The 16350-nt window shown below is 38.6% G+C and overlaps 1 protein-coding gene across 1 annotated transcript in view; it reads right to left on the reverse strand.

Moving 5' to 3' along the window:
• Positions 1-16350, reverse strand: part of LOC106665591 (intraflagellar transport protein 80 homolog) — a 29604-nt gene that overhangs the window by 5250 nt on the left and 8004 nt on the right. Inside the window, exons 17-19 of the mRNA XM_024227010.1 lie at positions 10900-10908; positions 9617-10845; positions 5147-5225 (exon numbers count right to left, since the gene is read on the reverse strand). Coding sequence (XP_024082778.1) covers positions 5147-5225; positions 9617-10845; positions 10900-10908 — 1317 coding nt within the window. The remainder of the gene's footprint in view (positions 1-5146; positions 5226-9616; positions 10846-10899; positions 10909-16350) is intronic.

Below are 16350 nucleotides of genomic sequence, written 5' to 3' on the forward strand. Positions count from 1 at the left end.
GTACAAATATTTGTATCCCAGGTTATTCTCGATTGTGCGGTTGCTTTGCATTCGAAGATTATAAGGGTGGCTGTTTCTCCTTCTTTGTTGTAAAACTACATCATTGCATATGGCCATGTTGTGTAGTTGACTTCTCAGATGCCAGTGACCTGTACATAGCCATTCTCTCTATCTGCAGCAGTGAGTTTGCCAGTCTTGATGAGAGGTGTTTTAGCATAAGCGTACTGGGCCTAGCATTTTTAGACTTTATCCTCTTCTCCTATTGACTTTTCTGGATCCACTTTGTGATGGAAGAGTTTGTTTTTGTTATCCCAAGAATAGGTTCAGGCTATATAGTCTTGCAGATCTGTCTGCCTTTTCATTACCCGGCTAGGCCTTTTTTTTCTTTCTCTGAATATTCCCCCTGTAGGGCTCTAACAGGAATATCTTTTTTCGGCCTTCTGGCTCGGCCTAGCGGTATTTTCCACTTCGCCTATGAGTTTCGAATTATTCATGTTTTTTGAACACGTGGGCTGTTATTTCATATGGTGCCCCGCACGGACACTATAGGTTTTCTTTGAGACGGAAACTGTGCAATTTTGCAGCAAAATCTCCATGTCCAGTCGGGGACAAAAATGATTAGGTTTTTATCTTCAGTCTCATGGTTATGACTGGGAATATGTGGTGAGTCCCTTTATGGTTGAATCCCACCGTCGCTGCCGTTCTGCTACTGTCCATTCTATGGTTTCTTTTACGTTTTTATCATTGGTGATATGTCATAAGTAGTTTTTAATATCCCAGATCGAGTTTCGTACCATTAACCGCAGGGATCACGTATTGGGACCTTACTCGTGGACTATTTTTTGATAGCCTGCTACACGAAAAAGATCTTATTGCCGTTGCCTAAGTGGACGACCTAACAGTTCCCTGCAAGCAGACGCGAAGAGAGGTCTAAAGATAGTTGGGACAACAATTGTGTAACAATAGTCGATAAATGGTGTACTACAAGAAAGTTAGGACTAACAAGTGAAAAAAGTAACATAATTATGCATAAAGGACAACGAAACATGAGAAGCCCTCCTGTAATCAAGATAAATAGACGAACGATCCCTTGTCCCAAAGTTAAACTGTTTTGTTTTGTAGATTTGTGGTGTGTTCCCTAGTTCTTTCTTAATGCAATGTTATTAATTTACTTATGTTTACGTAAAAATATTGTTTTTTTTTATACATATAGTACTTTACGATAAAATTACTAAGTGTCGTTATGAGTATTTGTAAATCATTCCTAATAAATTGCATATGTTTTTCTCTAAATTTCATTAAATTCGGTTTTGAGATTAGTTCACTCTATTTTCCCCACAAGGCGAGGATATAAAGTTTGCCTTTCACTCTCACTACTATTCTTTTTTTTAATTTGGAGTCATAACGGGCTAGAACGTGACCGAAACATCAAAAATATCCCGATTTGTTTACTTCTTTTTGGAACACACATACGGTACAGATCAAACATAGTGGTAACAATCGAATCTAAACAATCCATTTCTTAGGATCAGTAGTTACCAGCGGAGATCTATGAGTCGGCTAATCTAATTCTCTCCTTCCTCGGCACTTAGACCATAGTAAACTAGAAAACGGCTGTTATTGTACTCAACGCAAAAGGGATCGTAAAACGTGGAAGCAAAACAAACTCGGTTTTGACATTAAAACAGCCTCCAGGGACTGATGTTTTTCTAAGGGCGATTTTTTGAAAAAACAGAATACAAAAACAAGTAATAGCAATTCAGAATATATTTTTATTTTTACTAGTTTTCTTTAAGTCTGAGACATAATGGATTAAGATACTGAAAATTAGCCCTAAGTTGCTTCGTGATTCAAGTGCCTAAATTTAAATTTCCTTCAAAGAACCAAATTACTCAGTCAATGCTTAAACGAAAATGTCTATTTTAATCTTTGATATCTATTAATCACAATTGTTTTGTTTTGAATGAATAATAAAAAGTTTTAATATAACACAAACGGTTGAAAGTGAGACCGAATACCAATTTCAAATAAATTACACTTTCTTTAAATACAGATGTAACTTATTTTAACTTATGTTTTGCTATCTATGAACTAAATAAAGACGGCGCGAAGGTTTTAAAAGCATGTTTGTTTCGATTTTTAATTCATTGTTTACAATTTTATTTTGATCTGGATCAAATTGTATCCTGGTTGATTTCAAATCAATTTTGAAAACTTTGAAAAAATGTCAGGTCCAATAACAAGAAAAACAGCAAATTATAGGCCAAACAATCGTGTATTTGCCCAAATTGCAATATTTATGTATGAATTTTAACGTACTACCAACATAAAATACTTGCATTTCATCAAAACAATAATCGCATTTTAAACTCTAGAATTTTCCTTATATTACATGTCAATTTTGTTTATAACATACAAGCAGTCTGATGTAGTATGCTTGTACTTCCTATACGCACTAGATTTGATTTCATAATCAGTTAAAATTGTAAATTTACATGCTCCAACATGAAATTCGTTTATTCCCTCTGTTTTGACCCTATCACCAGAAACATTCACCAAAATTATTCATTTTCCTTACCATTATTTAAAGCTCAATCCTAAGAACTGCCTTTCCTAGTTCATTGAAAATTATCTATCTTAACGCCCATTATCAAATCTCAAAAATCTCAGCATCTCCATACGCCATATCAACATCAGTCTGTTGCCAATATGTGGCAAGATTCGTGAAAAATTCTTCCTAAAACATCTATACCCCAACCTTGAAAAGGTCCAGAATCATTCCATCCCTATATTCAGGGTGGTAGACAAAACCGCAATGGTATCACCGAGTGCTCTCTTAGCCTATGATCGAATGTGGCACCCGGGCTTGCTCTGGAAACGCCAGAATAATTCACTTTTTACTTCATCCGAAAATCCCGTTTGTCCAAAAGATCCTATAACTACGAATCGGATCATCTTTGTCTCTTATTCACAAAGCCGAAGCGGGTGTTATGCATGGCAACATCTTTGATTCCATCTTCTATTCGGTATACACTGCGGACATTTCTATCAATCCCGATACAACACTCCTCACAATACAAACGATACGCTATCTTTTCAGGAACACTAGAAGGCATCATTGCATCCTCATTTCAGGGGAAGGTTTCCCGCTCGGGTGCTTTTCTAGAAGTGAGGCTGGCTTTATAATGAATGTGACACCCGGGTAGAAACTCCTGGATATCCTTGAATTTACTTAATAACTCGTTCTACTAAAATTTTAAATGTCCGAGAGGTAGTTTTAAGTTCGAATCAGAACATTCTTCTCCTTCAACGACTATGACAAAGTGGATGTTCCGCAAGGCAGCATCCCTAGTCCTATTCTTTATTCAGTATAGGCCGCAAATATTCATATGATTCCGGTACAGTATACCTTACATATGCAGACGATACCGCTACCCTTTCAGCAAAACAGGTTAGGCATCATTGCATACTCGAGTTCTTTCCTAGACGAGAGCCAAGTCGTCCCTTGGATTGTGGCACCAGCTTTCGCCTAGAAACTCCAGGGAATCCTTAAATTTACCTAGTACTTAATCCGAAAATCCTATTTGTTCAATAGGGATCTTCAGGTACGAATTGAAACATCTTTGTCCCCTATCATGCCCGAAAAGGTGTCTCGCAAGGCATCATCCACGGTCCAATCCTCTAATCGATATGCACTACAGACTTTCCTATCAATCCCAAATAGTCGTGGTGTTCATAAAACTCCAGGGCAATGTATCTTGTTTGGATGAACGATTAAAGAAATGAAGGAACAGATCTCAACAAATAATCTTCATGCTTCGTAGCATCAACTCTTTCCCCGACTGCTATAATTCTATTCCTCTCCAAGCAACCATGTTGTTCGCTATTTTGGATTTAATCGTCAAAGACTTACTTGTAACCCTCCATACTACACACACAAAAAAATATAACTGAACATACGATATAAACTACTCAAAATACTACTTGACACGAAACGTTGGTGGGAACGCGCGATTGAAGCGTATTATGAATTGTTGCGTAAGATTTGTGTACGACACTCCACGGGGATCCCGGGTGTCGGGGTTGTATTTCCAACTTTCCTGGTTATTCCCCTCCATCCGTGCACAGTATTTCCTAGGTTGCTTTCTTTTCCAGTCCATCCACACTCGTCGTCCTCCTTACATCATCCAATCCCTCCAATTCAACTCCTCACATCACACTCATAACACCCGCTCATCCCCAACCGACCTTATCCTTCCGCAACATACAATCCATACCTTCGAAAGATCCTTTCTGATCCGAGCCCCTAAACTCTGGAACTCCCTCCCCCTTTCTATTCGTCATGCTGCCTCCTTTTCCTCCTTTAAATCCCACCTGTATAATCACCTCCTCTCCCTCCAAGCAGAGACCTCACGTTAACATTTTTTTTTTTATATTCTTGTAATTTTCTCTTCTGGCCGCCTTACTGGTATACATTGTGCCAAGATTTCTATCGTTTTTTACTTTTTACTTCATACAAGGAACTTCCTTTATTTATTTCATGTAAATTATTCTTAGGGGACACCAATCCCAGAATAAAGTTATGTTTCTTCTTCTTCTTAAACTCTCAACAAAACAAGCGCTTCTTTTATACATCACTACAAAAAATCTGGACGGAATCGAATTGTGGAATTTAATCGTGCATTCCAACCTCCAAAGATTCTAGTCACTCTAGTCCAAAATTTTCGGAATATTGCCCAAGGTTCCTATTTCTTATCCAAATGTCTACACCCCATTTACTTCGAAACCGTAAGAAATCGATACATACGCCTTGGTACAACCCTAAACCCTTACCCCTATATAAAACCCTTCAGGGCAATCCTCCAAGTCGCCTAAAATATAAATGTTTTCGCGAAGTCACTACGGTGAAGAAATTAAATAATTATGATAGGAGTGTAGTTAATGGGCTACTTTTGCACTCTGATGAGATTCAATATAAGGACAACGGAGTTACTTGTAGCACTTTTAAATAGTCACATTTAAATACTAAATAATTTATTTTTGGCTTTTTACAATAGAAAAGTAGTATTAACAACATCAATTTTTTAAATTTATAAATGTCGACTAATGAATAATTTAAAAGTAAACATTGAGATTTTCTACTCACCCGAAGGTCCACCAGATGTCAAAACTGATCACGTTGAGCCAAGCGAAGGCACCGAGAAACGCAAACTGGTTCACGTGAGCTGTAAACAATGGGGGAAAAATAGATCATTTAAAAAAACAAACAATTCTAGACTATTTAATCCCCGGGATTATTCACTCTCTCCGCCAGCCCGTTTGAATTCAGACAAAATTTGGTGAAACTGCGGCTTTTATCCTGGACTTGTTAACAAGAAAAGGATCCAAAGCGTTGTCGGCACTAGAATGATTTTTGTCGTCGATGGTCATCGATCATTTGTGTTTCTAACTCTCCCATCTGTCAGATCCTTGCCTATTTCATTAATGTATAATACAGACCCACGACTTTAAAAGCCCGTCTGGCACACCAAAACACCGGAGGCTGACCAAAATGGTCCGTTACGACCAAACTACAGTCATCACTCCGCAGACCACGTGGAGAAACTCATAATAAAACTGTTTCTTTAAAAATATACGATTTCATTTAATAAGGTAGGCAGAAAATCATTTACAACCAAGATCCTGCAGTGGTAAAAATGGCAAAGGGAAAAAAAGATTAATTAATTAAAGCAGCCTCAATGTGAAAGAGATCGATGTCAATATTTAAAATTCATCCTTGAGAGCAATCATTTTTGAGAAAATGTATGATTTCTAGCCACCTGGGTATCTCTGGAATGAATGAATGAATAATAGTATTTATTTACATAGAATACAAACAAACTCAAAATATTTTACAAAACATACTTTACTGCATGGACAACAGTCAGCCGGAGTTGATGTGAGCAAACATAGAATAATAATAAAAAATATAAAAAAAGAATACATTAAATAATTAAATTAATGAAAATACTATAAAATACTGAAATTAAATTAAACAAAAAATAAATGAATAAATAAAGCAATACTAGAGAAGAAAAAAAGAAGAAAATCGAAGAAATAGTAATAATAAAAGCTAACAAAATAAAGAGATAAAAAAGAGATGAGAAATACTAGTAATTAAAATAAGCTACCGCTGAATTAACACCTATCTTAATTACCACATTTTGATTAAAACACAATAAAAACTTGGTATAAATACACAAGTACATGCCTCGTACAAACCGTGTATCAATGTATGCAATATACGATATTAAAAGCAAAATAAAACAGTAAGCAAGGAATTAATTTAATTATATAAAGTCCTTCTATCGTCGTTGATCACAGTATGTATCATTTTATTACTTAGTTGGTACTCAGGATAAATACGATGCATTTTTTTGTCATGGAAGCATAGAGAACACGAGTAATATATCCGCAAATAGAAGAAAAAAGGTTTTAAGTAGTTTCTTTATCTCTATTAACTATTTATTTTCATATTTGAAGATAATTTTCGACTGAGATCAAGACTAAGTGAAAGGTACATGATAATAGAAGAAGTTATCCGAAATGATAAATGATCATGAATATCAAAGGTTTATTTTATTTTCAATTGATATTCTAATTCTATATCAAGAAAATATGCATTATTGATCATTCTTTTATATTTTTTAAAGGAATTTTTTTCAAAATTTTGCCAATTGTTTTGTTTAACCGCCTGATGCATGTTTCGTATTTTGTCTATGCGTTATTTGGACTGTCGAATCCTTTTAAATAGGGTTAGTTTAACTTCTGAATCTCTTTATTTCCTTATTTGGGATATATCAGGTTTTTTTGAGCGTTAGGCAACTTTCAGCTAATCGCATTGTTTTACCCTCCCAAAGACCTTTTGATTGTAAAACTTCAATAATGATATATAACTAACTATAGGTGGTACATAACTTAAACTAGAAACACCAATGTAAAACAAAAATTAAACATGCGAACTCAGATAATTATCAAATTATCATTCGCAACAATAAGTGATGATGAATAAAGAATACTTTTTATATCAATAATATATTTAAAAAAAACTGCGTGAGCACAACAAAAATTGTTTATTAAACGTATCACCCTGAAGGGGAATACTATATATTCACTTAAAAAATTCTACACATCCTTGGAAAAGGTAAACAAACCGCTTTGAGCAAACACAGATAAAACGTCCAAAAGAAGATCCTTTGACTTGGGTGAGATTGACCAATTGATTCCACGAAGTATGCTCACAGGATGAATAAAAATACTACTAACTTTGGATTTACACTTTTACATCGATAAAATGAAAATCATACTGTTTATTTGGATTATTTGGACATAAAAGATATTCGGAGTTTATTTATGTCTGTTTTCCACTGTATAAGTTAAAATTTTTATTTTTATTACAAGGGGAGGTTATGGACTTGGGATCACCGATTTCAATGAAACTTTTGTTTGATACTGGGTCGAAAAATATTAGGCAGGTAAGGAATTTTTGGAAACACAACGATGTAGAAATTTAACGCAGCACTCAATTTTTCTACATTAATTACAGGTAGAAGCTATCGTAGTCAAAATAAACAATAAATAATGCTTTGTTTACTTTGCACAAAAAGTAGCATTGTGCTCTTCCATTCTGCTTCACCTGAAGATCACATTTAGTTAACATTTTTCCTTCGTTAATTTCATTTGATATTTTTCTTATTCTTAAAGCTATTTTGCAAGCAAGGCATTTGCATGAGCATGACAGTGCCAGAGTCATAACATTATTAGAGGAAGTTGCCAGGAGACTGAGTGTAAATCACTCTACGGTAGGAACGGTTCTTCGGCGCTTCAGAGATTCACACTCGAAGGCCAGGACAGGATAGACCTAAGTCTACAGACGAGAGAGACGATAGATATATCTTTCTCTACGGAACCGCAGCATTACGGGAAATGAGATAAGAAATCTGATAAGACAAGTCCGAAATGTTTCGATTTCCTCCAGGAATGTAAGAAGACGGCATATTGGAAATAACCTCAGGGCTCGTGGACCTATTCTTTCGCCTGAAAAGAAAATGGCAATGGCTAAAATACATTAAAATTTACGTGTGGTTTTATTTGTCCATCAGGTATTAGAAAAAATAATTAAAATAATATATTTCTCGGCCCTTAGGTCCATTGGCAAGAATGCTCGGGCACGTGTTTAAAATATTTTTCGACCTATCATCACTAAAAAAAGTTTTATTGAAATCGGTGATTTGTCGTTCGTAGCCTTCCCTTGTTTGTTAAAAAGTAGATTGACCAATTGGTTCCACTTTATCGAACCTGGTTCTTCAGCTCAAAGAAGTGACCACTCCATTAGACAATCTGGCCTTCGATGGTTGCTACCACTGGTGAGCAAGTATGGAGAGAAATTGGAAGACAAAAGAAAAAAAATTGTATCTGGGACAGGGCAGGTTGACTAGAGCTCGGCTACTTTGCCTTCTGGGCTTGATTAATTACCAAAGTAACACTTGCTCAATACGCACGTAAAGCATGGCTTCGCAGATATGAACTTATACATTTCAACTTTTAAAAATGAGTTTCTCGCCTAGAAAGAAAATATATATAAGTTTATTTTTATATAATTTTTTTTAATTATATAAAATTGGTAATATCTTGGATCATAGTTGTACCATTGTAAATATGGTATTTTCATTGTTTTCCTTATATCAACAAGCCTTGAATTTTCCTGTCTTTGGTTGTTGTTTTGCTTTGGTTTTTATATGGCAAATTTTAGCTTGACTTACGCCAGACTGTCTTTTCCATGACGTTATAGCACGCTAAAAAAATCTATACTACTGTAAAATGTTGCAATAATAAGTAGTAGTTAGTAAAATTAGTGGGGGGCGTCGACACGGCGCCCATCACTGCAAGGTAATGGTCCCGGGTTCGAATCCAGCGGCCCTGCATTCGAACCCGACATACTTACAAATGGGCTTTTTCTTCAAAAACTCTGGCACCCCGAGGGTTGATATAACTCTGCTGTTGCGAACACTCGTAAAAAATAAATAATAGTACAATTAGTGATAAAATTAGAAGTTAACTCCCAATATGAACCCAAACTCTTATATCCTTAGATTTCGTAAAATCAGAGTAGTCACATCAATGTAAAAAGTTAATACACATTTTTTATGCAAAAGGCACACAGTTTATTTATTTATAATTTCTACTGTAAATGTTCCGCTAAAAGATTTTTTTTAAATGAATTTTAGACTCGTGTCTGAGCTTTCTGGTCAATAGGTTCTTTGAAGCGGAAAATTTAAGTGATATACATGATGTTTTTTTAATATACTTTTCTGCCTGTATTGTGCATGTATTTTGTTATTTCCCAAGTTGCATCTGAGTGAAAAAATTCTTGCTGTAACTGACGAGGTTGATATGAAACATGGCACATATTTTATCCACTGTTGGATGCGGATTACCCTGTATAATATCAAATTAATAGGTTTATAGTGAAGAAGTAAATGTATACTTTTAAAATGTCATCTTTTCGAAAAATATATTGTTGAAATTATTTTAAACCACATTTTATAACTTGTTAAAAAAAAATTAATACACTCACCGCTTACTTGGCAGGAGAATTCACTAGTTAGGTAGCTGTTCTGAATTAAAAAAAGGCAAAGGTAACTGACGAACAGGCACGACAAATGACACATAAGTGTCTTACCATGGAGGTTTCTCAAGTTTGGAAGGCACGCGTAAACCATGAGTGTGAGGAGTACGAAGAAACACGATATGGCCATGGACCAAGCGTTAAATTCGAATACGAAAGATTCTTCATCTTGCTCGGGAAAACAGCCGAATAGGAAAACCCCGAAGAAATCATCACGGTCCGCGTGTTCCAGGCAAAATTGGTCCCACCCGGAAGGATCTCCGTCTACGAAAGGCCCCTCTCTAAATAACACTAAAGACGTGTTGTCGACTATAAACTGGGAATTACAATCCATCGGGTAGTAAAAAATCGCCGGTATGGAGTATTCCTGGGGTAAAAGTAAACCGTCGGATTGGTTGTAAACTCTCAAGGGGTTAATTGTGGCGTTTGAGGGTGCGCAATCTCTTCCGACTTTCGATTCCCCTTCGGGACAGCACTTTCTCAAGCAGAACTTCTCTCCGTCGGGGTAACAGGTCAATCCCGCCAAAAAGCAAGACCTCACGACAAGAAGATCCCTCGCATCTGCCAAGTCGACGCAAACTTCGTCAGGGTTGAATCTCATTTCTGGATAATCCGACATGTTGAGGACGATGGACTCGCTCTCCTCGCGCCTCACCCGGTCGAACGGCAAGGTGTAATCTGCGAGAACGTAATTCACAGGGCAGACCGGAGCCCCGACGTTGATATCCACAACACCTTCGAACCCCGCCATCATCAGGTTGATAAAATCATTCGGCCACTCGACGTCCACGTCGTCCTCGCCCCAGCAGGACTGCAGCGCGGTGTCGTACGTCCTATACAACGGGCAGCATTTTTTCACGTAATTTATAGGAGGGACTCTAAACAATGGTTCGTCGTTTTTATCACATATGAACATTTTGTAAGAATCCGTGTCCGTGGAGTAGTCGATACAGGACGCCCAACCGCCTTCTTGGGCGTAAGACACCGTGAAATTGCAATCGGGGATACCGTACGTAAAATTCATGTAATACCAACGATGGCCTGACGGCACGCATTCGTTCTCTCGGTTCAGAGAATGCATTTGATCGCAACATTTTCTGACAGCATGATTGTTAGCGAGTGCCCGAGGGAAAACGAGAATCACCGCGAAGACTATCACAACCATGGCAGAAAGCTGACTGACGGACAACTAAGGCTCTCTCTATTATTAGCCAACCCCACTTTCCACCTACCTTCCCACCCTTAAAGTCAAACAAAAATTGTTTACTTTACTCCTTTTTTGCGGGCTGTACGGACTTACATATAAATTTTCTAATGTGCCTTTAACATACATAAATAGGCAACTTTGGAGTTATCCTATCCTATTCTTTATCGTAATATTTACACAAATTTAATTATTTTTTTAATTCGATCAGTGTCTTTAAAAAATGGCTACCGTGAAAACTGTAAGAAATAAATTACCGGAATAAATTCGACTAAGATATCCAACGTACTTTCAACTGCAAGGCCGTTACATAATCTTAAATCATTTTACTGTACTTAATATTTGTACAAGGTCTTAAAGTTGTCAATAGGGAAAAAAGATTTGTCGACGAATATTGTTCATCGTATTCCCAAGTCAGTGTCAACAACCTTACGATCTAACTGTTGGTCTTTTTTTAATTGCCTTTACGATTTGCCGGTGTTTGTTTATTTAAGATTACAATAAAAATAATAATAATAAACGAATCTCATAGGGTTTTTAATGCCCTTTTCATTGATGTAATCTTTTTACATTAGGGTTAACATTTTATGAGATACGAGGTACTTTATGGAATAAAGTTGTGAAAGGTTGAAGTAATACAAAAAGTGAAATATCTCGAATACAATTGAGAAATAGACTTTAGACTTTGGACAGAAGGGACTTTTTAGTACAATATGACATGAAGACCTCCTGAAGTATTGACGTCTGCTCATGATTCACTCCGTATATTACAATTGTTGTCAAATATTTTAAACAAATTGTATAATATAATTATTCATTTTGAGACGTATTGTGTTTTACATTTTAATACACTGTCTCCCTTAATTTCAGCACTCTCTTATTTATTTAAATATTTATATTATCAGATTTTCGTGATTATTGTTAACCTGGAGCTCTTCTATGATATTCAGATGACTCATTGATAGAAATAGTACGTTAATGAGCATAAAGGGGCCTAACTATGAGCATCATATGATCTGGGATCTACAACAACCAATTTGCAAGCCGAATTAATAGTCACAGAAACAGACACTGGCTGCCTCAAAACAACGCATACCACCACATCCGTTTTGTGGCATGTACAAGAACCAAAGAACTGAAATCTTCAGATATTAGTGAATACAACAAATACTGGGACATGCCTCAGTAAAACGCCACTTTTATTCATTATGAAGGGAGACCAGAGTCGGATCAGCTATGCGGATCTAACACACAGCCACCTTCTGGGTCAAAACCCGCATAGAGAGTTGCTCAGTCTTTCAAATTTGGTGGAATAGTGCCATGCCTTTACCCCTTACATGCAGCGATTAGGCAGACCCCTGACTAAATGGTCAATCGTTGGATCCTCTGTTCCATTTCTTCCGGAAGTGCGCCAAAAAACCTAATTTAATATTGTTATTGTATCAAAACAAGTGTTTTACATTGCTGTTAAAGAATTACTCCTTTGTATCGCACTTTTCAATTTTAGACATTTCATATCTTTATATATATAAAGTGTGAGGTTTTTGTGCCGATAAACAGCTGAGGTTATCAACGGCCCTCTGCGTGTTTCCTTTTTTTTGTCTTTCACGCGTGTTTTTTTGTTTTAAATTGCAGCCATTTGAGCGTCTCGATCTGGTTACTGACTCTCTGCTTTTATATGTGTATACGTTGATATCCCAAAATGCTAGCCTCTTGTTTGTACCTCAGGTCATCAACAACAGAATGCACACAAAACCTACAATACATAAATACATCACCACAATCATAAAAGTCTGGTCGCATTCACTCCCCCACGGCACTCGATATTCCTCGGGGTGGGGTTGAACTTGCTCCGTTCTCGCTAATAATTTACTTTTACTCCCCAGACGTCCCACACTCGGCCCCAGAATTATCGTAATTAATTAACGTAAACAGCGCAGCATCCATGGCTATTTGCTTTATTTGCAATAAAACTGTCAGCAAGGATGACAAAAAGTCTATCCGGTGCTCTGCTTGCATGGGCCTGCTACATGGAAGGTGTGTAAATTTCACTGAGGATGATATCGTATCGTTAAATCGCTGCAAAAACAATGGCGTTGTCCACCGTGCTCGAGCTCCAACAGGAAACTCTCACCCACGAAGCGGTCGGTATGCTCTCCGCCGATCAACAATCCTGCCAGCATTACTGATACCATTTCTATTCTTGAGGCACTCACCCTTCTAACCCAAGAAATTTCCGAGATCAAGGCCTCCATCAGTGGTGTCGACAGTATTAAGGTGGACATCAGGGAAATTAAATCTACTCTCGATAAGCAAGCCGCATTGTCGTTTGAAAACTCTGATCGTCTAACGAAGATTGAGGAACACCTCGAAACATCGAAGAAGATGTTCCAGGAACTCTCTCAAGAAAACTGCAACCTGAAAACTCGAATTTTTGAACTCGAAGCCCGTCTCAACCACTCGGAACAACTCTCTAAATGCAGATCGGTTGAGACACGAGGGATACCGGTCAGCCCAGGCGAATTCCCGTCTTCACTCGTGTCTCAAATTGGGTCGCGGCTGGGACTGAACTTAAGCCCTACCGATATTGATATGGTCGAACGCTTGAGACCTCGAAAAGATGATCCCCGTCCTCCCAGCATAATTGCGCGCTTCATGAGACAAACGTAAGGGACGAGCTGATCCGTCTCCGGAGGATCAAAAGGGACTTCTCCACCAGACACATAGGATGGGAAAGCACGGTGAACCACCCCATCTATATCAGCGAGGATATGACTTCCACAATTAAACACTATATTGGCTGGCTAGACAGTGTACGGCAGCTGGGAAGCTGAAATATGTTTGTCTTTCCAATGGTCAAATCCGATGCCGAAAAGGAGACGGGCAGCCGGTGTTCATCATCAGCAAGCCCTCGGACCTAGACTGCTTCCGCTGACTCCCTGGCCCTCGTCACCATCCTGATGTCATCCACTTTTCCACAGTTCCAGCCTGCCTCCGACTTCTTATCGCCTGCTTTTATTCTTCATTTCTTAATTTTTAATTTTATTATTATTATTTGTACTTACGTTTTGATCTTTAATCTCAAACTTATGTTTTTCTTATTTTTACTTCTTTTCTTTCCTGAATCTCTGTTGTTTTGTTTTCTCCTAACTTTACCCGTCTTCGTGATTTGTAAAGGTCTGTCAACAATGACTATTGTTTAACGGTCTGTTATGTCAACGCCCAGTCCCTCCCTGCCCATTATGATGAATTCCTTGTACATTTCACTGATAACTTCTACCACATAATTGCTGTCTCCGAGACTTGGCTTAAACCAACCGTCCCTTCCTACTCCGTATCCTTGCCTAACTATTCCCTTCTCCGGCACGATAGGCTAGTCCGGACCGGCGGCGGTGTTTGCTTATTTGTCCACAACAGTCTACAACGTCGCATCCTTGAAACATCCCCAATCCTCGAATCTCCCCTTATAGATTTCATTTTTGGTGAAATATCTCTCCTTTTCCACCGTATCCTTTTTGTAGTTGTTTACCGACCCCCTCAGGTTCCATTCCCTAATTACTTCCTTTCCACCTTATACAACTCTCCTTTCTATATTCCAACGTGATCATCACAGGTGACTTCAACGCGAATTATTCCTCTGCCTCCTACGACAAAGACTCCTTGAAAACCTATGGTTCTCCCTTAATCTCTCATGTATTCCATTTAATCCCACACATCACACTGCTTCTGTATCCACCTGGCTCGATCTTATGGTTGTGGATTCTGCCGATAAAATTCTATCCTCCTCCCAATACCATATCTCCTTTCTCTCCTCCCACGACTTGATTCAAATCACATATAATATTCCTACCCCATGTCCCGCACCCAAAACCATAAGGTTCCGTCAACGTAATACCCTTTCATTCGAGGTTTTTAGGTCAGATCTGGAGTCGGTCGAGTGGGCCAACGTTTTCCTTGGCTCATCCATCGATTCCATGGGACCTCCAATCCCCTCAATATCCTTAACAAACATGCCCCCCTAAAACCCCACACTATCCGTCGACCTCCTGCTCCCTGGTTAAACGACGAAATTAGAGCCCTAATTAAAAGGCGGGAAGCGGCAAGAAGGCGCTTTCGTCGAACCAAACTTCCTGAAGACCACTCTTCCTTCCAAGCCCTTCGCAATAAAACCCAATCCTATATCCGTCGTGCCAAAGCCCTTCATTGCCAAGAGGCAATCTCCACCACTCCTGATCCTAGAAGCAAAATGGAAGCTCCTTCAGAACATTGGCATAGGTCGCTCATCTAACTCACCATCTTCCTATCCGTTCTCCCCTAATGAATTAAACACCCACTTTGTCTCGCCCAACTCTTCTTCATCAACGCCTGTCCCCATATACGCTCCCTCTGGACCCTCATTCAGTTCGTCAAACTTCCATTTCTCCTATCTAACCCCAACCGAAGTCCTCGAGGCCAGAACCAAATCCCACTCCAAGGCCATTGGAGTCGATGGCATCCCTATCCATTTTCTTAAACTCTGCCTCCCAATATTACTCCCTGTTCTAGTTCTCATCTATAACTACTCACTCCAAAACTCTGTTTTTCCGACAGCCTGGCAAAAAGCCCTTGTCCACCCTGTCAATAAAGCCCCCAACCCATCCTCCCCTACAGACTACAGTCCCATTTCCATCCTCTCAAACCTGTCCAAGCCCCTAGAAAGATTAGTCCAAGCACAAGTCTCCAGGCACCTTGAACAGTCCCATCTTCTCAACCCCCTCCAATCTGGCTTCCGCCAAGGTTATTCCACCCAATCAGCACTAATAAAAATTACCAGTGACCTCCACTTAGCAATGGACCAACTGAAAGTTACTATACTTGTCCTTTTTGATTTTTCCAAAGCCTTCGATTCTGTCCCTCACTCTTCTCTCCTCTCTAAACTCGAATCTTTTTCCTTCACTTTCAGCACCATCCATTGGTTCCACTCCTACCTTACCAATCGCCACCAAGCTGTCTCCCTTCCCAATAGTCCTATAAAATCTGGGGTGCCCCAAGGCTCTATCATCTCTCCTATCCTTTTTTCCATTTATATCAATTATCTGCCTGACTCCATCCAGTCCTGTAACTATCACCTATATGCCGATGACTCCCAAATTTACATATCCTTCCACCCTTCTGATCTTCACTCGGCCATTCTCAAGATCCAAAAAGACCTAAACTCCATTAACGAATGGGTACATAAAAATTCCCTAGTCCTCAATCCGTCCAAATCCACCGCCATAATTATCGGGCCCAGGCAACTCCTCAATTCCTTCCCCAGCATCCCACCTCTCATGCTAAATAACCATCCCATCCCCTTCTGCTCTTCGGTTAAAAACCTAGGAGTAGTCTTTGACCAAAACCTTTCCTGGCATTCTCACGTTTCCCAAATTTCCCGCCATTGCATTGCCTCCCTCATCCTGTTTCGTCGGTCCTGGCTTCTCTTACCTTTCTCCACCCGCAA

Source organism: Cimex lectularius, unplaced genomic scaffold (assembly GCF_000648675.2).
Source record: "Cimex lectularius strain Harlan isolate CLEC.00 unplaced genomic scaffold, Clec_2.1 scaffold104, whole genome shotgun sequence".
Taxonomy (NCBI): domain Eukaryota; kingdom Metazoa; phylum Arthropoda; class Insecta; order Hemiptera; family Cimicidae; genus Cimex; species Cimex lectularius.